This window comes from Sinocyclocheilus anshuiensis, unplaced genomic scaffold, assembly GCF_001515605.1.
Source record: "Sinocyclocheilus anshuiensis isolate Anshui unplaced genomic scaffold, SAMN03320099.WGS_v1.1 scaffold436, whole genome shotgun sequence".
Lineage (NCBI taxonomy): Eukaryota > Metazoa > Chordata > Actinopteri > Cypriniformes > Cyprinidae > Sinocyclocheilus > Sinocyclocheilus anshuiensis.
The window spans coordinates 1137873-1159496 of NW_015560618.1; the positions used below are offsets into that span (position 1 = coordinate 1137873).

General features: G+C 38.5%; 1 protein-coding gene across 1 annotated transcript in view; it reads right to left on the bottom strand.

Annotated features, from left to right (window-relative positions):
• The window catches only part of LOC107681788 (ZZ-type zinc finger-containing protein 3-like), a 28648-nt gene extending 7474 nt beyond the window's left edge, over positions 1-21174 (bottom strand). Inside the window, exons 1-8 of the mRNA XM_016478119.1 lie at positions 20975-21174; positions 9856-11335; positions 5171-5309; positions 4915-5062; positions 3324-3451; positions 2122-2193; positions 1769-1870; positions 1398-1493 (exon numbers count right to left, since the gene is read on the bottom strand). Coding sequence (XP_016333605.1) covers positions 1398-1493; positions 1769-1870; positions 2122-2193; positions 3324-3451; positions 4915-5062; positions 5171-5309; positions 9856-11270 — 2100 coding nt within the window. The 5' untranslated portion in view covers positions 11271-11335; positions 20975-21174. The remainder of the gene's footprint in view (positions 1-1397; positions 1494-1768; positions 1871-2121; positions 2194-3323; positions 3452-4914; positions 5063-5170; positions 5310-9855; positions 11336-20974) is intronic.
• Between the last annotated feature and the right edge of the window lie 450 nt (positions 21175-21624).

Genomic DNA, 21624 nt, shown 5'->3' on the forward strand with positions numbered 1-21624 from the left:
TTTATTTTGCGTTAGCATGAAGCTGCAGTTTCACAATACATGAATTACACTTACGAGTAACAGTAAAATGCTGCAAATATTTTTTTCTTGCCCTTGAAACACGATTTACACGTTTACAAAGCTTCTCTTGCGCATGCAAATTTAATTTACGCTTACAGTCTTATGTACACTGCCACAACTCTTACCCTGCATATGCAAATCTTTTTGACGTCATTCTACCTTCATACTTTATAGCTAATATTTTTTGTTGGCAAAACGGAGCAAAAACAGACAATATTGTGTTTAAATTATAAAACAATATAAACTTCTTATTTACTAAACTGTTGTATAAAATCACATTTGCACTCCTTATATTCTGGACAAAAACAGCACTTGTGTGATTTTGCTCTCGTTGCTCGAGGGATATCGCTTATGTGATATAAATATGAGACAGAAACTCAAACAGGAGCATTTTGCCCCAATATCTTGAATTTTAGGGCATAACTACATTTATGGAGTTGTTGCCCTGCATCATATTTGTCAACAGTCAACTGTATGAAATGTAAGATGACGTCCAGGTCTGGGGGCAGGGCCAGTGCGTTAACTGCATTAAAATATTTTAATCGCATTATTTTTTCATAACCAATTAAGTTAACTCGTTAAACTGACAGCCCTAAATATACAGTATACTGTATATATATATATATATATATATATATATTTATTTATTTATTTCTGTTTTAAACCATGAAGGCGAGCCATTGGTTATCACATAAGCAATGTGCAAACTTTGCACAAGAGTTATGCCAGTGAACGTCTTAATCTCAGTCAATTCACTATGCAGAAAGTGAAAGTAAAAACAGAATGACGGAGTAATGACAGAGCTTTCGGCAACTTTTTTTTGTATTTATTTATATATATATATATATATATATATATATTCAAATAAATGTGACAGTAAAGACATTTACATTGTAAGAAAAAAAGAAATTAAAATAAATGCTGTTCTTTTAAACTTTCTACAGATCCTGAATTAAACTGGTTTCCACAAAAATATTGCACAACTGTTACAAACTGTGACAATAACAAGAAATGTTACTTGAGCAGCAAATCAGCTTATTAAGAATGATTTCTGAAGGATCACGTGACACTGAGGACTGGAATAATGACGCTGAAAATTCAGCTTTGCCATCACAGGAGCAAATTACATTTTAAAATATATTAAAACAGATGTTTTAAATGTAATAATATTTCACAATATTACTATTTGTACTGTATTTCTGATCAAAGAATACTTGGTGAGCATAAGAGACTGACTTCAAAATATTTAAAAAATCTTACCAACCCTACACTTTTCAACAGTAGTGTGCAGTTAAAATATATTTTTTAATATTTTACATTTTAAAAGACCAATTTACCTTTTTGCTGTACATGCACACATTGGGTGTTCTGCCTGGTACTGGAATACCAGCTTTTGTCAGTTTTATGAAATATTTCTGTACCCTGCTAGCAACCTGTGAAGAAGAGGAACAAAAACTTAGTATACAAAAAGAGCTGGCCCTGTATCCAGTGGTTAAGCTTTCCTACCACAGCTTTTAGAGGTTAAGACTCCTGTCCCATTAGTGAAAAACATCTTTAAATAATAGAGAGTCTCCATTAAATGGGGCTGTAAGGATGTTAATTGGCTGACTGCTTTAGAGAGCTCTGAAAAGGTGACTAGAGATTTTAATGTCCATCAAGGCCAAAAGAAGATGAGGGTGACTGTGTAGAGCAGGGCCTGAAAACGCACCTGCTTGGCGGTCCTGTTGCCAAGTTCATCTGCGATCTTCTGCCAGCGTTTAGACTCGATCTCCTCTGGTGGAAACTTCAAAAGCAGCTGCTCCAACTTTTTCTACAAATTTCACATACGAGATGTGATGAGCAAACAGTCAAACCTTACAGCTCAAGAGCTACACAAAATACTAAAACGCACATTCTATCATAAATTAGCTTATATCAACAGTTAGCTTCTGTCCAATAATTTGAATGGATTAGTAGCTTTTTAAGAGTGGTACAACTGTTCGACGTTAAAGTTTTCTCAGATGTTTGTTCATAAAAGGCTCTGATTTCATGACTACTAAGAGCTCTTGGGTAGCTTCATACCTGCTCTTCAACAGTCCACAGCTGGTTGAAGGTGTCAGGTTTGTTCTGGTTGCACAGCCTCCCTCTAATCATCTGTCCAAACACCATAAACCAGAAAACGTTAGCAGTAGCACACAGTTCAAAGCTATACATGGACATTAACTTAAACTTTTAGGTTAAAAAAGAACATTCAGAAGATGTAACTGGTCAATCTGGTTTTAGGCATTTCACTATTTCACTACATATATATGTATTTATGTATGTATATACTTGTATATATGCACACTTTGCAATACACTTAAAATGTATGTATGTAAAACTATTCATTTAATTATATATTTCAGTTTTATATTTTAAGTACACAGTCTTGTACCTTTGTTTTTTTGTCCGATTTTCAAGTACTTTTTTTTTTTGCTTCAAATAAATGTTTGTAATGTTTTAATTCACCTCTTACCTAGTTAGTTTGATTCATGACTTATAACGCTTTAACAAACACTTCTGGAACCAACACATCTGAAAATGTGGGTGGGCAATAATGAACTAACCTTACTTTTTACCATTAATTATGAGATAGTGGATCTGCTCAGATTTCCTGATCTACCGAGAGACCAATGTAAATGCTTTATTTCTTTATTCATCGATTTAACACACTCTATATCAAAAGGACGACAAGGTTTCTCCCACTGGTTTCCATAGATACCATCTTTTCGCTACATGTGCTGCATGCATGAACATACTGAACAAGAGAGAAGGGCTGAACTGACTGGTGTGAAACTGCAGGAAGAAAGCTAGTTTGTTTGAACTCGGCACTTCCATAAAACGGGCCAGGAGACACACTGTTATTTGTGATCAGCATGCTTGCAGTGCATTTTTGTTGAAATGTTACAGCAGAATGAATATGGATGGAGATCTTGTGCTCTCAGGGAAGATGTTGTGCATGCAGAGCACATTCGAGTTCATGTCCTAGGGCTCAAGCATATATATAACAAGAAACAACGTCAAGTTAAATGTTAGGTCTTGATCTTATTATGTATTGGATGCAGTGGTGTGTGATGAAACGTGGTGAAATTGTAGGTCATGGGGAAAAAATGAGCAAAGCATAAAGGAGAATCTGTAACCCCATGTTTTCCTTAAAACACAACATGCAGGTTCATAGTCAAGACGGCTGTAAATCGTGACAGAATACAAATGACGAGAAGTACAAAGACTTAATCTGAGTTTACCTGAGTTCTGCTACTGGACATGCTGTGTTCTGGACCGTCACTTGACGGCAGGGAGGAGGAGTAAACAGATGAGGAGTCACCCTCCTTCTTGGAATCCACAGGACTTTTTGGTCGAGCAGGCAACCCCACTACAGAAAGACAATAAGCAGTTTAATTTGGGCATACTCCCTGTCCATGCATTTGCCATTGAATAGACATACCCAAAAGGGTCCACTAAATCTTTAAAGTAATTAAAATAATAAATAATAAGCATTAATTTATGGTATTAAATTAATTCTGAAGGAGTGTATATGATAAAGAAAAGGACAAATCTTTTAAATATCTATTGCCAAGTTCTTAGAAATGTACTCTTTATATTCATGTTCTGTTTTTTTTTTTTACCACCATATATTTTTTTAATCAAATAAAAGCAGCCTTGGTGAATGCAAGAAACTTCTTTTAAAAACATTAAAAAACTTACTCTGAGCAGTGGAGCAATGTATTCTTGTATTCATGTCGATATCATATGGTTAAATAAAACAAAATCTAATTAAAAATTAATTCATAAATATTCTAACTTGCACCACATGATCTACAACTTAAACATCAAATTATCTGATTATTTATTGACCTTGACACAATCATAAGGGTCAGCAAGATATAACTTCCTATTTTACATTCTTCTGCATGTTCACACTTGATCACAACACAGAACTTTTATTTAAGGGAAACATTTTTTTTCTAATATTAATGCAATTATAAAAATTAAAACAGTTTTGTTAAAATATTTTTGCATCACCCTGACATTTTTGACTTCATGCCCTATTCTTTCTTTCTTTCTTTTTTTACTTATTTGTAGGGCTGCACAATTTAGCCAAACATTTGTGATTGTCAATATGACTATAAATTATTATTTATTAACTACAACAATTATTTTATGATGATTATATTTACTAAAAAAATGAAAAGAAATAGATATTATAATATTTCCCTGCAAAATAAAAAAATATTACATTTATTGTATAAAATAAATTACATTTTATTTTAATAATTACAATACAATTTTTTTTCATCTTCAAACATTAAACCATCAAACTTTTGTTTTTCCAATCGCAGCCTTTTTTTTATTTGAAAATGCACAAAGCCATTTTGAGATTTCAGATCAATTGCAAATTGCATTTTTAAAGGGGTCATATGATGTTGCTAAAAAGAACATTATTTTGTGTATTTGGTGTAATGAAATGTGTTTATGCGGTTTAAGTTTCAAAAAACACATTATTTTCCACATACTGTACATTATTGTACGGCGGGCTTGAGTGAGTGGAGGCCGGCTTGAGTGAGGAACTTATGTGGGGGCGTGTTAGAATGAACCGTTTTAGGTAGGCGTGGTTGATTCTTAACTTTTATAAAGAATATCTCTTTGGATTTGAGACTTTAGTCTTTGCAACTTTACAGATCTTCTTTATGCACCAAGAGCTTGTAACACTCCAAAGAGAAAGGAAAAATTGAAATAGCATCATATGACCCCTTTAAGGTATTTTTGGGTCCATATCCTAGTCAATTGGACCTGAGGGCAATATGCAAAAATACACACACATAAAAAGGTACACACCTTTGTCAAATATTAACTGCAACTGTCGGGTTTTGCGCTTCTTGTCACAGAACTCCCTTTCAAAGTCGCCACGGCCTGAGGTGTATTGGTCCCATGCAATGTCCGGGAGCTGGACTACTCTCTGGGGCTGAGGCAGACCCATCTCTACCTGTGATGAAAGCAGATGATCAAAAACATGCTTATAAGCCAGAATGCAGGACTAAGTAACAGGTATTTCAGACAATACCAATGGAAGTCCCAGAGAAAGCTTCTGTACCCGTTTCTGTAGCTGGTCCACAAAGGCGATGGGGTCAGACAGGGCTTCCTTCTGATGTCGTGCCAGTGTCTCCAGGTCCAGGATGGCTTGGGTTCGCTGGGCCTCCAGTACACTGATGGTCTGGAGCAACCTCTGATAACTAATGTAGAGGACAAGAGGAGAGGGAAGGGCAGAGATGCTTTGTACATTAATAACAGCTGATGCTATGCATTTAACCATCAAACTTTCAGCAGTTATTCATTATTTAAATTTAGTGCAGCACAACCACACACTTTACTAAAGAAAGTCCCTGTAAACGTTCCCATAGAAATATATTCTATAAACAGAAATATTTTCTGTTGGCCAAAGGGTGGGCGGGTGTTGACTGACAGCTTCATGCAGGAACTGGGTTTTTCCTGCTTGTTTTCAACTTCTGCCTCGAGCAACGGACCCAACGCGATGCGACGGACCCAAAATTAATTTCGGCAACGCTTGACGTCACTCCAGTCTAAGTAAACAAGAGGCGTTGACGCCAAAGCCCCGTGTGAATGGGGCGTAATACCTTCGTTCATCTTCGGAACACAAATAAAAATATTTTTGATGGAATCGGAGAGCTCTCTGACCCTCCACAGACAGCAATGATGTTACCACGATCAACGAACAGAAACGTAGCAATGACATCGAGCATAATAAATTATGCTATTATTGTTTTCTTTGCGCACAAAAAGTATTCTTGTAGCTTCGTAAAATTACAGTTGAACCCCTGATGTCACATGGACTGTTTTAACGATGTCCTTGCTACGTTTCTGTGCGTTGATCGTGGTAACATCATTGCTGTCTATGGAGGGTCAGAGAGCTCTCAGATTCCATCAAAAATATCTTAATTTGTGTTCCGAAGATGAACGAAGGTCTTACGGGTTTGGAACGACATGAGGGTGAGTACTTAATGACAGAATTTTTATTTTTGGGTGAACTATCCCTTTAATTGTAGAATTAGACTATAACAAGCGCACTAAAATAAAGTGTAACCAAAATCACTATTTTTCTTTTAGCTTCATGTTACGTAACAATTTCATTAACTCAATTCTCAACTCTCACAAAAAAAGAATTAAAAAAACAGATTTTATGCCTCTAATATATTACATGGGATTCAGAAGCTCACATTTGAAAAAAGCTTTTCTAGATTCATCTCGTTACTTACGAAGATATGTCATTGGCTGAGCACTACAGAGCTTTGACCTTTTCCCTGCACACCCTCAGGAAAATAAGATCCACAAATAGGAACACGAAAAAAAGAGGCAGATAGGGAAAAAGGGCAAATTAGACAAAGATGCTCTTCTAAGCGGGAGATTCGGCCTACTGATTAGAAGTAATCTTGTTCAGAAGCTCAACAGACCTTGTATAATCAATCTAGTCAAACATGGCATGAATGAAAACCAATTGATGACAGCAAGCATCCAATCTCAACAAGAATTCCTTTAGAGGACTTGCTCCATTTGATTTGTCTTACTTGAGGGCAACTGACTAGTTTTTCTTCAATTTCCTAGCCATTTAATAACTTAGACCACAGAGGAGCTGTTAACAACCTCTCGATTTAGATGCACAAAGAAGATAGGCATGTAGCACTGCAGGCTGGGGAAAGCAGCCAAAGATGGCAATGAGCCCAAAACTGACATATGGCTGGCAATGCACTGCCACCTATGGGTCAACCATCTGAAAAGCAGCCCAGATCTTTGTTATAACAGACAAGAACTAAACAAACATATAGTGATATGGGCTTTGGGCCAATTAACCTGTACTAAATACTACACCCATACATCTTTTCAAGTTAGTAGCCAATGTGAGAATGTTTATTGTGTGGTGCCTTCCTTGTTAAGGCTATCATCACTATCACTATTTTCATACTTCTGTTTAGGGATATCAACAAACCTCTAACCCCAAATCTGAGGTTTGTTGTAGAATACTACTCATCTAAATGATCATCAAGAACAACATCTTATGAAGCAACCAGCAATGCTTTAAAGAACTAGCAAGACCCTAGCAACTAAAACCCCTTGGCATTGTGGTGACCAGTTTTGCACAGACAAGAATTCATCATTTGCTTCTTCAAGAAAAAGTAATCTGCATCAATATACCTATAATTTAAATGCATGTCGTAAAGCGCACAATAAATCCAAATTAAAATGCAGGAGAACAACTGTCCCAGATAAGAAATGAGAACGATTTAATATAACAACAAAAGATAAATAATTCAGATAGGCCTCATAATCTGACGTGACTGCAATTTCTTTTCATTTCTATTGACCGACAAGCCATTCCAGTTGGCTGCTCCTGATCCCTGCACTCACACTGTGAGATGGGCACAAGCTGAATGAGCATGACCCAGGACAACCTGTCCACCAGCAGCAGGCCTTCCATCGCTTATAACCTACCACCGTCCTGGAGATTACAGCAGCTGTTGCTCATTTTCTGCTAGCACAGTTGACTATTATGCTTCAGAAAACAAGTATGCAGAGTTAAGCAGGAAAACACCAAGATGTTTATCTGGGCCATCCTATTCAAATTACAAGGCACAAACACTTTGAAAACTAAAAAGACAAAAGACTAAAAACAAGAGCAGGCTAGACAAATCAAAACCTGACCTGCTGGGTTTTGACAACCACGTAAGTTAAAGCAATGCAGTTTGCGACGGTGTTAATTTCGTCAACGAAGACAAAAAATATTCGTTAACGAACATTTTTTCTGTGACTAAGACGAGACGTTGACGAGCTAAAACTAGTATCTGATGATAAAAACTGACGAAATTTATGCCGCGTCTTCGTTAACAAGACGAGATGGGACTATAATGTTATTTGAGGACTACCGGACATTCAAAATACATCCTATAGGATTTGTCCAAAAGGTGTGCGTTTTTTGCGCCAATGCATTGTTAAAGGATCAGCGTGTCATGTAATATTATAGGGAATAGGGATTTCGCCTAGGGCGTCAAATTGGCTAGAAACAGCCCTGCTATAGGCTACTGTCTTGTCCTTCAAAATGTGCGTCCCTGTCATTGGATTGCAATCGGTGTTTGCATATCTAGTCTCATTATGGCAGCCGCAGTGGATGGATAGGCTACCAAAATGAGAACTAGCGATCTGAAACAATGGGCCTCAGCACCCGAAGGAGTGTGGTTACCAGACGTCCCGTTTTTCCCGGGAGTCACAATTCGTTGTCGATTAATTTAAAGTTAGTGAAGGCGGGATAGGCGGAATCGCGCTGATAGAAGTGCTCTCTCTTGCGCACGCTCCACTTCTTCAGTTCTCATATACAGCGCGTGATCAGTTCTCAGGGCTCAAATACACACGCAGCAGTCCAAATGTCTATCGTGTAGAGTATCTCATGTAAATACAGTCGGGTACGGATTAAGTGAAACAGGTGGGTGAAAACTGAACGTATGTCAGTATTACATTCATGCCTTCCGTCTTAAAGGGACAGCATTCCTAATTAAGTACCTATCCTTGTCATTAATGTTAACCAACAAAAGATGTTAAATAAATGTACAAATGTTAAGTAAATCTACTGTATCTGAAAAATGAGTTTAATTTGTATCTCTTTCGTATTTGTCTTATTGTGCTTCTTTTTCAAAATGTATAAATTATATATATTATCTACAGTATATTATATATGAACAACTATCATTTTTACAAGTTGCTCCCTTTTCACTACTGTTAAAGGGATAGTTCACCCAAAAACGAAAATTGTCATCATTTATTCAAGTTTTTCCAAATTCAATCCTTGATTCAAATTTCTCATAAGCTTAATTGATTTGGTCTAAAGAGAGAAGAATTAATGACTATTTTTGTTTGAAAACTACATATAAAATAGCTACCAAAATAAATGTTGGTAACTGCAGTTTGACTAAAATAATGACTAAAAGTTGACAAAAATGCAATGACTTTTCGTCGACTAAAACTATGAAAGACTCAAATGACTAAAATGTAACTAAGACTATTAAGCATTTTCGTCTCAAGATAAAGACTAAGACTAAATCAAAAATGCCTGTCAAAATTAACACTGGTTTGCGACTACTTTTAAAGCAAACCTCTATAATATAATAATAGGAAATTTGATTTATGAAGCTAGAGACCTCCTGAAACTGAAATGGAAACTGAAATAGTAAGACCTGAAAAGTACTAGTGGTACTTGCCCCTGCTAAGAACAAGTAATGCAGTTGCTACTAGGGCATTCTAGGTACAAAAAAGTCCCACCAGCTAAAGATGTATGATATTCTGTTTTTTGGATGTGGTCCATTCAGGGGTACCCAATACTGTTCCTGCAGATCTACCATCCTGCAAAGTTCAGCTCCAACCCTGATCAAACACAACTGAACCAGCTAGTTAATCTCTTCAGTAGCACTTGATAATTACAGACAGATGTGTTGGAGCAGTGCTGGGACTGAAGTCTGCAGGTATGTAGATCTCCAGGAATTGGGCACCTCCTGATGTAGTTCAATGCCTTTAAAAGTTTCATACTTTGGGTTTGGGGTTTGTTCAAATTATTAACCCTCAATATGAGGAATAGTTACAATGGTGGTCGCCATAGCAAACTCGAATTAATGAATACAAAAAGGTCCATTAATAAACAAAAAAGGGTTAAAGGACAAAGCACATATTGGTTTACCAGAACTGATGACTTTAGACAGGATAGCATAAACCTGAACATACTCTTTGTTGTGTTTGAGAGCCAAGTGATCAGACTCAAAATAGTAGACATCTGGATCTTCCTCTTCCTCCTCATCTTCCTCAGCCTGAGCGGCCAGCAGCTCTTTGGTGGATCTCGACACTCTACTATCCAACACTCCGACCTCTCCACTGACCCCTGCTTTCTCTGAGAGTTCATTGTCTGCCTTGCTAGAAAGCCCCAGTGCATGGTGGGGAAGGTCTTTATGGCTGGTGTCCTCAGAGGGAAGAGGAACCGGCGTGGACTCCTCCTTCAACGAACCATTGTCTATGTGCGGGGAACTGGGTTTGGGGGAGCTGGCTTTGAGCCCACTACCAAAGGCAGCGCGGCGCGGTGAAGTCCTCAGGGTGTATCGGTGTTCTTGAGGCTCTGTGAAGGAGGGGGGCTCCGCAGGCTGCTGGGAGGCAGTCAGCACCACCGTTTCTCCTGAGATATTCGAGCAGTTGTCAGAAGGATCCTGCGGCTCAGCCTGAAAGCCGCCATTGGTGCTCTCCTCTCTTGCAAGCTCGTCGTGAGCCTGGCCAGCGTCCCCTACGACGTCCACCTCTACCTCCATCTCGGGTTCCCGGGACAGCACGGCCTCGGCAGCTTCCTTGGGCGTGCAGTTTCTCTCACAGTCAATCTGAGGGCTGTCGGACTCATTGGCTTGCTTGGGATGAAGGGATCTACAAGGCACGATAGGGTCGGGGGATGAGGGTGCAGCCTGGCTGCCGTTTAACAGTGAAGGACTGTTGTTAAGCGTGGCAAGGGAGGCACAGGGCTGCGGGGGTAAGGCTGCAACTTCTGAATTCTCCTTATGGAGTTCAGTGAGGCCGTTGGTGGCCTTGACGTTCTCGCGGGCCTGCGGCAGAGGGGCGATCTCCTCCGCCGGGCCGTCCTCTTTCTGCTCTGCCTCTTTGTCAAGGCTGAGCGGAGGGTCCGAGGACACGTTCGTTTTGGCGCCCTCGTCATTTTCTTTCAGTGCAGTGGGATCAGGGCTCTCCGGTTTGAGAGAAGCTTCCTCCTCAACCCCCTGCGATTCACCTGAGCGAGGGCAACGTTTGGCCCTCTTCAGGGCAGGGGAGGCTTCCGGCCCACCCCCGGCCCTAGGACGCTCGCAGTTGTCTGATTTGTCCGACTCGTCTTTCTCGGAGCTCGGCAAGCCTCGCTTTCCGTAGGATGGCAAGGGCTCACCCTCCGCCTTGCTCTCGGCTACCTTTCCGACCTGTGCTCCGGTCTGCTGGTGCTGCTGACAGTCCTGCTTCTTCTTGGGCGAGCGGGCTCTGGGCACAGGAGACGGAGAGCTCTCTTCCGGCTGGGCGATGCTGCGGTTCCTGAGAGTTCGACCACAAAAGTTCTCATCCAATCCATTTATCCCCACTGATGATCTTGTGACGCGCGACGAGCGGGATGCGGCCATACTATGGTGGGTGCCTACTGTCTCCTCATCGTGGTGCTCTCTCCTCAGCAGCAGAATGTGGGCACCTGAGGGACATGACGAGAGAATAATTACATATCATTCAGATTCAAAGTTAAATGGGTTTTGAGACTTTAACAAACTTCTTTTATTGTTAAAAGAAATAAAAAATAAGAAAAGAAAGCTAGAAAAACAGCTATAAATCAGACAGCTATAAATCCATAAACACATTTTTGCTGGACACGGTAACATACAGTTATCTGTTTATAATTTTCAACTCATTCTATCCAAAGCTTCTAGGACAATCACAAATCATTCTTGCTATTTCGGTAAAAGCTTGTATTTTTTAGCCAGCTAGATAACTTCATCTCGGTGTCATATTTAAAAAAAACACACGAAGATGATTTATCAAAAAAGATAAACACATGATGGACCAAAGAGCCAAATATGGAAAAATGAGGTAAAAGAAACATTTTAGCTGAAGTTTAAAGATGTGAGTTAATCTGTTTGCTGGATGTTCCTTCACAGAGAATTGAGATGGAGCAGGAAGATAATAACTTGCGTGTCAAGAATGAGAGTGCATTCAAGGAATATCTGGAATGTTTCTAAGTAGAAGTTCCACGGGAAAAGGAGAGGGACGTCTTTATTTATAGCTTTTTATGCTAGCGAAAAATATCAACTAGATTTATGGAGAAAACATGAGTGATGTCTGCCTGTGCAAAAGCTGCAACCACAATGCCAAGGCGCTGCTATGTAATTATTTACTGGTTCAAGACAGAAGAGCCCGCCAAAGATTTTTTGCTCACTTGAAAAACCTCACAGAACAACCCTCCTTAGAAAGCTGCACAATTATGATCTCTAATTTATTACTTAGGGGTATATGCAATAGTAATAGTGATGATGCATGAGCAAACATCACTAACAAGATTCTCACAATAGATCTTTAATGTGCACAATTTCAGAGGAAAATCCTTATCACAAGGTCTTCTCTCTTGCTCTTACGGTCTTTGGGTTTGGTAAAACAGAGTCAAACATACACCACTGGAGGAATAACAACCTACAGGCAAGCTATGATCTACTGTTATCTAATATTCTATAAATACGTTGAATATTCAGAGGTTATCTGAGAGTTTCCCACAAGCTATCAATCTACTTATCACACATGTGCTCACTAGGCTTTCCCTGGTGCATTGAGCTGCAGATGTGACGGGGGATGGTCTGTATTTAAGCTGCTTCTTATCTGAGCTATAAAGTGCTTTTCAACAATGGCCAATACAACACAAACCTTCAGTCTTGAAAGACTGATCATGGGTGTCTCTAATGAAGCAGTAAGTGCTCCACAGAACCCTGTGAGCAGAGTCCAAAATGAACAATTATTAAGTACCAAAAATGCAAGTTGGCTGCTAACTCTAGGGACTGCAAATTTGCATGATGTAAACTGAATTATAACAATCTAAATGTTACTGATGTAAAGACAAAGTATATTGTGTGTCTTCAAGTCAAAGTATACATCCATGTTCCGATGTTTGTTATCAGAACCGTCCAGTGATTTCAGCACATGCATGTCCATGCAGACTTGTGAGAGTGATTTTTAACACTTAGAAAAGAGGTCCAAGCGCCAAACACGGCCATATAACACACTCATGGTCAACAGAGTACACTTTGAAAGGTGTGACCACTCAACTGTGCAAGATGGAGCAGAATGCAAAAAATTATGTGTATACCTGGATCCTTAGTGTTACATCTGATTCAAATCAAATGGTCAACTAAGAAAAACAGAAATGTTTTCCTCAGAGGAAAATTTCCAATCAAATGTTCATGTTTTTTTTTTCCTTTTCTCGAACTCAATAAAATGAAACATACGCAGAATATTCCTGGCAATATTCCAAACCACCAAAAAAAATATACGAGAAGTCTTCACATTTTTGTGAAAGCCATTTCATGGATAGACATGATTAGTTTATTTTGCATGCTGCTGTGAGAGATGCAATGACCTGCAATGTTTTTCACAAATATTCTTTTATAAGTAAAAAATAAATAAATAAATCTTTTTATTTTTATTTTATTTATGCCTCACACGGCTCCGGGGGGTGAATAAAGGCCTCCTGTAGTGAATGCATGCGTTTTTGTAAGAAAAATATCCATATTTCAAACGTAATAAACACTTTTCTCTCACTTCCGGTGTCTGTCATACGCGAAAGGCGTTCCGGCGGAAGGCGTATGACGTATGCGCAGCGCGAGCGCCTCTGAGATATGCTAGTCTCGCGAGTTTGTTTACAGGAGCAAAGGAAGCAAAGTTTCCTTACTTTAGCAAAGGAAAACCAGTCTCCTCTTGGTTTATATCGAAATCCTCCGACATTTTTCTTTGCAAAATCCTCGGTTTGTACTTCTAATTCGTGACCGGCGTTTTGTTTTGTTCTCTCTCCGCATTTGTCACTAATCACGCAACGCTGACGTACTACGTCATCCGACAGAACGGCTTCTGCGCATGACAGATACCGGAAGTGAGAGAAAAGTGTTTATTATATTTGAAATATGGATATTTTTCTTACAAAAACACATGGATTCGCTACAGGAGGCCTTTGTTCACCCCCGCGAAGCCGGGTGAGGCACGTTTTATTATGGATGTGCGCGCTTTGTTTGACGACTTGTGGACTGTTCAACTGCAATACCCGCTGACTGCAATGATAGAGCTTGGAATAGCCAGGACAATTTTTAATATAACTCCGATTGGATTCGTCTGAGAAGAAAGAAGAAAGTCATATACACCTATGATGCCTCGAGGGTGAGTAGAACACAAGCTAATTTTCATTTTTGGGTGAACTAACCCTTTAAGCTTCTGTTTACCATATTTGATGTTCTTTATGTATGTGCACTGATCAATGTTTATAAACTGATCAAATACACTGATCAAATGTGAATAAACACCTAAATTAAATTGGTTCCTTCATATGTAGCAATAATGACTTAGATTAAACCACTCAATTCATATGGATTACTTTCACAATGTCTATGACTTTTCAACACATCAAATTTCTGTGAAATGGACTTTCATTTAAGGGACAGACATTTCTCAGGTTTCATTAAAAATATCTTAATTTGTGTTTCAAATATGAACAAAGCTCTTATGGGTTTGGGTGAAGTATTCCTTTAAATGTTTTAAAACATCCCATTATTATAAAGAAAGAGAACAATACAAAACTCGAAATAACATTTAATGGTACATTTTCTCAACTCACCAGCCATCGGCATGCGTTGCAAAAAGCTAATTTTGGACCCGGGTTATGACAAATGAAGCAGTCAGTCCAAAGACCAGTGCTTACAGAATATGATATATTGCTATGAGAACAGTGAAATGCGCAAAATCTGCAAGGCAGCAGCAAAAACACACCACATTTCATCTGGAGGGGCTTCACAGGAGACTGAAGGGAGTACTGGGCTAGTACTGTCGTCTGCATTACTCAATAATTACTGTGGTACTAAAGTCAAACAGAAGCTTGAAGTGTGACAAATTAGATTACACCATATCAAATTTCTCAATTGCCTCAATTTCTGCCAAGGCCGTGCAAGAGGATACATCTAGGACATATGCAGTCAGAAAAAAAGAGATAATTTTAGGTTTTATTACAGCCAGAACACTTCCAAACAGCCTGTCCTTGAAGGGGGAAAAACAGTTTTTATGAAACCATAGCTCTAGATCATTCACATTAAAAAGGACACTAAAGACTACACCACATTCTTCAGTCTGCACCATCACTGCCATGTAGCATTAGTGTGATCTGAATGATGAGAGGCTCTGAATAAGATTTCGCACCACTGACATTAGTTTTGCTTGAGAAATGAGAAGCACCTGAGGACAGTCTTACACGCATCCCTTATTCACACTCCACTGAAGCCTCCTGGTGAGCGTCTAATGTGATTTGGCCATGCATATAAAAAACGAGACGGAAAACAGACAGATGGGGTGGTGTCAGGCCTGAATACTAAAATCACCAAAATGGTTAGAATTAGAAAACATAATTTTCCATTACTACCCATGTCAGTTTAACTACTAGATTATATTTTCATCTTTCTAAAAAGACTATAAAAGACCCGTTTTTCCATTCAGCAAATCCAGACCTGTGGTTTGAACTGGAACAAAGACATACAGGCTGATAGATCTACTTCAAATATAAAGGAAACCTTTGTCTTCTTTTCCCTGTCCTCTCATTTATTGCAATTTACTGATCTGATTTTTTTGAAAGACTATTTATATTCATCATGATCGTAAATTGAGAGGGGAAAACACTTGTTAATGGAAGAGTCACCACTAATGTCATCACATACGCTACAACCCTTCTGACATGAGTCATCTGTGCATAATGAGGTTATCTGGGAACTCAAATATGAGTAAGTGAAGGTTAGGTTGCTTGTCCTGGTATAAAGGAGAACACCTTAAATAACAGACTACAGTGGGTGATGTAACAGCATGTTCGAATTATTTAATTGCATAAAAATAAGAAAATTCACTAGGATCCACTTTATTAAATCAGTGCTTCTCAAGCAAGGGGCCTTAGCAAACTTCCAGGGGAAAAAAAAAAATCAAGATGTTAAGTTAAACACAACAATACGTATAAATCTCTGGGATAAAATCAGCTAATAAATTTGAACTCAAAATCTTAAAAATAAATAAATTAATTAAAAATAGAGATGTCAGTCCTTGTTCAATTTTAACAGAACCAGAATCTCCAGTTTACAGCCTGCATTAGTTAACGCTAAACACACACTAGAGGAATCCCTGAGACCCCAGCAGCCCATCTGTGCAGCGGCTCTTATTGTTCTTATGACAGCCAATGGAGACGTTTCATGCCACCTGGCATTAACCCAAGACAAAGCTGGACAGTTAAAAGTAGAAAGAGTAATTCACACATTATGTACTAGGGCTGCACGATAAATCGAAATGGAATCGAGATCGCGATTTGACAGAAGCTGCGATTGTCAGTACTTATCCTCATATTACTCCAAACCAGTGTTCTGTTCATCTTTTGCAGGGGATACTACAAAAGCATCAGCGAAGTAGTCTATATAACTTGTGCACTAGCCTATATTTCAAGTCTTCCTGAATTGGACTGAAATTTAAGTCAGTATACAATGGCTCATCTTGTTCGTTTATGGCACATCAATGACGTCAATGCTAGCTAGGGGTTGCACCGACTCATCGACTTCAATGCTCTGCCATGACGCTTTAAGCTTGACGTCGACTAGTCGCTGGTCCTATAGAGGGTGCAACAGGATAAGAAATCTTTGAAGGACTTCCACATTTACGCTCCGTTTCCAAACAGTTAAAATGACAAATAAATGCATACTCTGAAAGCGCTCCACAAGACATGTGTGATTATAACTGGATACTCGAAATTGAACAGGAGAATGCACGTTTTAAACATCTTATTGTACAGGTAAGTTAATTGCTGTTCTAATCTAATGCGCTGCTGCACTGTAACACACACATAGCTTGTACATCACGCGCACACAGAATCATTCAGCGCGGAAATGTATTGTCAACACTGTTCTGGTATTTCTCAATAAAATAGCTTAGAAACTGAAAAGTTCAAGCATATATTTCTTAACTAAATCCCACAACTTCACTACTAGTATAGAGACGCTGCCAGGTAGAATTAATTCACACACGCAATCGCTCTCACTAATGCATTCATATGAATGTAATCTTTACTGTGCTACTTTATCTGTATCTGATTTAGAACGAGCAGAAATCTGTGAGAAATATAACGACCCAAAGACAAAAGAACTGATAAAAATTAGCTGTTATAGGAGCAATAGCCATGTGGGCAGCGCTGTGTCATATGCCATAGCTGTGCACAAGGTGTTTGTCACAGCTCCAGACCTATTTGTTCATTAACGACGTCATCAGCGACTAGTCGACTTCGACTCGACTTTCATCACATAAAAGTCGACTTTAAAAAATCAGAAGTCGTTCAACCCCTAATGCTAGCACATCACATACATCCACCATTTTTTAATGTGAATATGAAGGTAAATAAGATTTAAGCTAAGGTCGACTTTAGTGAATGACAACTTAAATTTCTAGTCTAAATAATGACAAGATTTTTATTTGTGAAGCAACTATTGCTTTAATATCATTATAAGTCTTCAGATGGACATTAGCTATATGTATGGACATTATATACTGATGTATGATGCCTCAACCAGGAGGAACTGTACAATAAACTTTATTCGGAAACACACTGCAATTCAATTTACAAAATGCAAATATGCATTTTTTAGGGATGTTTATTAATCAGTGTGCTCTATGCAAAGATATCATCTGCCAATAACACCGAATAACATTTATATGGACAAAAAGCATCTGGGAAAAAAAACAAACAAAGAACAAAGAGTGACCAGTTGCGGGAAAAGTGCACAACTTAAGTTGTCCTAAACGTCAGAATGTGTCATATTAAGCGCTTCAATAAAAGCATTTCGTTTAAAGTAGCTTGCCCTGTCAGGCACTCTGGCAAATGTGTGTTGTTTAATGCATTTGAGACATTTTCCTCAGCACTTACATTTTACGGTTGTATTGTTAGCATATACAATTTACATTTTTCTAAACTATTTGTTGTTAAATATTAAGCATAATGATAAAAAGACATTACATTACAAATACATTTAACAAGTAACTATTAATTTTTTGAGAGCAGTGACAAGTCTACTCTGTAATGGAGTATAAATGTAAACATAAGTGAATGTGCGTTCCCCCTACCTTGTACAAGTTAAAGTCTCTGTTTTTGTTTTTCTTTATTTGTAATTTAGTGCTTTTAACTTTTATATTTCAGTTTCAAGTTTTCCCTTTTTGCACATAATGTTAGCACACAGCCTACTATGCCTTCAAATTGCATATCGTTTTGAGAACAACATTGGACAGGATGTGGAATTTTGGAAGAAATAGATTTAAATGTTTTATTAAAAATGACTGTATTTGGCTATTTTCATCCAATTAATCAAAGAGACAATGGACATATTATAATCGACACAATTTTGTCTAAACAAGAACAGACACTACCAGTGTTGCCAACTTAGCAATTTTGTTGCTAAATTTAGCAACTTTTCAGACTACCCTAGCAACTTTTTCTTCCAAAAGCACCTAGCAACAAATTTAGCTGTTTTTAAAATTTATTTGGCAACTTTTAGCAACTTTTGATATGTGACACTCAAACGATAAAACGACATTTTCCAGCTAAATTACACAAAAAAGAGGAAACCAAAGATGCTTAGCAGTACACACAACACATGAATTAATTGAGCTGCTGTTTTCAGTTGTTCAATTTAATAATAATAATCATTGAATCATTGTTCATTTATGATAAACCTTGTTAGTAGCTTGTACCTGTGATTGTTGATCAGTTTGTACACTGTTAGAAAAATAGCTAGAAAAATGGAAAAGGTACTAGTAATTTTCCAGGACATATCTGTTATCCATTATACGTTGTAACCCTGTAACCCAAAAACACAAAATACAATGCGCAATTTAAAATGCAGGTAAAAAATAAAATAAAATCAATACAGAAAATTCCGTCATATTAAAGGCAGAGTAAGTGATTTCTGGTAGCCAATGTTGATTCTACGGACGTGAACGGTGCGGCGCAACAAATACCCGACAGAAAACTGCTGCCGGGTTCTATTTATGACATGCTGACACAAATTTCAAATGGTTTTCAATGGTCGTTTGATCGTGTCCAGTGTAGGCAGACTTTAGCTGTTGTAGACATGGTGTTACTCACCTATTGAGAAGAAACAAAGCAACCTCGGCGTCCTTGAGTTCTCTCCAGCGCTAAGTTTGTTTTGCGATTCGGCCCGAATCAGTTTTCTAAATTGTTTTTGAAAAATCACTCACTCTGCCTTTAACATAGTAAGATTGTGCCCTGTTTTTACAGACTCTTCTTAAGAGTGTAGCATACTAACTAACTACTAATACACTGCTTAAAATTATACTTGTTCAGAATGTATAGTTTTACTAGTTTACTAGCTAATAACAAATCTTAAATTGTTCAATAATTCAATGTTGTATTTAAAAATACAGTTATTTACATTGTAATATTATATTATGCATTTACATTATTTTATTAACAAACCTAAATAAAACATTTTTTTTGGGTTGAGATTTGATGCAGTGACACAATTTTGCGTCATGATTACGGAATGGCGTCATCACATGATGACATCAAAATGTCATTTAGCAACAAATCAACCTTCCTTTAGCAACTTCCACTGAAAATTAGTTGGCAACACTGGTTGGCAACACTGGACACTACTACCTCAGCCGCTGGCAGGTGCTAACCACAGTCTATGGTGCTAACAGAAGCTCATCCCAGAATGGCGAGATAACCGCCAACTGCCCTCAAACTCACTCGGACTGTTTTTAGAGACGTCAAATATGAAGTTGTCATTCTGCAGCTCGCGCAGCACGCGTTAAGAATTTTAAACTTCCTGAATGATCGTACAACTCGCGCGCGTGGCGAAGAACTTTAAATTGACACATGCTCGCCAATGAACTATCATCACAAAACACTCCAGCCCAGCCCAAATGACAACGCGGACTCGCGGAGGGAAGCACTCGCCCTCTGTGCGGCTCAGCACGTTTTCTAAATTGCTCGTCGCAGTGGTTTCAGAGAACCCAGTTTGGCTCCGTGTTTGAAAAATGCTAAATCCTCATTTAAAGCCTGTTCTCAGAATGTGATGTTTTCCTCAGAAACGGGTTTGCGCTAATAAACCTCACACACTAACAAAGAGTGCTCCAAGCACTACTACAGATTATTAACTCACCGTCTTTATCTAGAACGGGCGTGAGAAGAAACAGTTTCTCCTTCAACTGCATTTAACGGGCCTCTCCGGCAACACCGCATCCGCGCGGCTCGGCATGATGTGCAGCCCCGGCTGCCTCCCAAACACCCCGGTGCAAGTTTCTCCAGCTCCGGTGACTTCCGAGCGGAGCTCAACTTTTGAATTAGTCTCTAGTGCAACACGTTTGCTTCACGCACCTCCTAAAATCTTTTATTAAAAAAATATGCTTTTAAGACACAACTAACAGTTTAACTGAACAAAACAAATGTGTCCGCAGGGTTTTATTAGCTCACCTGCTAACTACTGCATTCACAGGATGCGCAATTCCACTTATTTCGCGCAACAAATAACAAAACATATTCATTGTGTACATAACCACGCAACAACGAGAACCAAACAATTAGGTTTCTTTTTTCCACAACTCGGCCACTAATTAGCATTTTGGCTAAGAGCGCTAATAAAGATGATACAGACTCACTTTAGCATGCTAATGCTAACGAATTTGGCGCACCCTATTTAACGCTCATTCATAACACTTGTTAACGAACGGATAAAATGCTGTTTCCCGATGTCAAATAAACGCAAACAGCAGAGTAACGTTAAGTGAGTAAATGACTTTTGAAGATTAAAAAGGGCCTAAAGGTGGAAGCTAACAGGCTAGCGTGGAACAGTGCAGAGGAGCGGGGGCAGCGTGAACATACACAACTGATCAGCCGCAACAACTTTGCTCATCAAATCCGCTCGAACCGCTACACTCGGAGCGGTTCCTGAAGCAGAGTCTGCTTTAATTTCGAGATAAAGTCGGGGAATTGGACTTGAGTGACGGATAATTCAATGTAAACGGGTTTATGAAGCTACAGAATTACACTTACCTCACTTCCGCAAATCGTTTGCTGCACATTCGGCAGCCGCCATGTTTTTTTTTTCTCTCTCGGTGCTGCTGTGAATGTGAATCCCACAATCCCGCTCACTGCGATACTGTACAGGACAGCAGCCGCGGCCCACACGCTCGCTGCTTTCATAATGACTGGCTCTCAAGAGCTCTGCTGTCAGCACTGAGCTGACAGAGCATGTCAGCCTGATGATGAGTAGCATATTGTACTGAAGAATGCACTATTATGTTCTCTTGATCGGTCTACAAGTGGAAATAGTGGCTAGATTGCACCAGTGCTATTTAGGGCTCAGTAAACTACTTTAATTGTATGTCAGGCTGAGGTCAGTTAATTAAGTTCACAATCAAAAGAATGGCTCGAATTGTAAGACAGTCTCCTCACTGTTACTGTATTTTCAAGCGTTTTCTACAAAGGGGTTTTCAAACTAGGGTCTGGGGACCCCCAGGGAGTGCTAAGGGATCCATGGATATGTTAAAGAAAAAGTAAAAAATAAATAAATAAATAAATATATATATATGTATATGATAAAAATAATAATAGTAAATAAATGAAAATTATTTTTCATAAAATATTAAAGTAAATAACATGTCTAACATTACAGTAATATAATGAATAGAATAAATGTAACT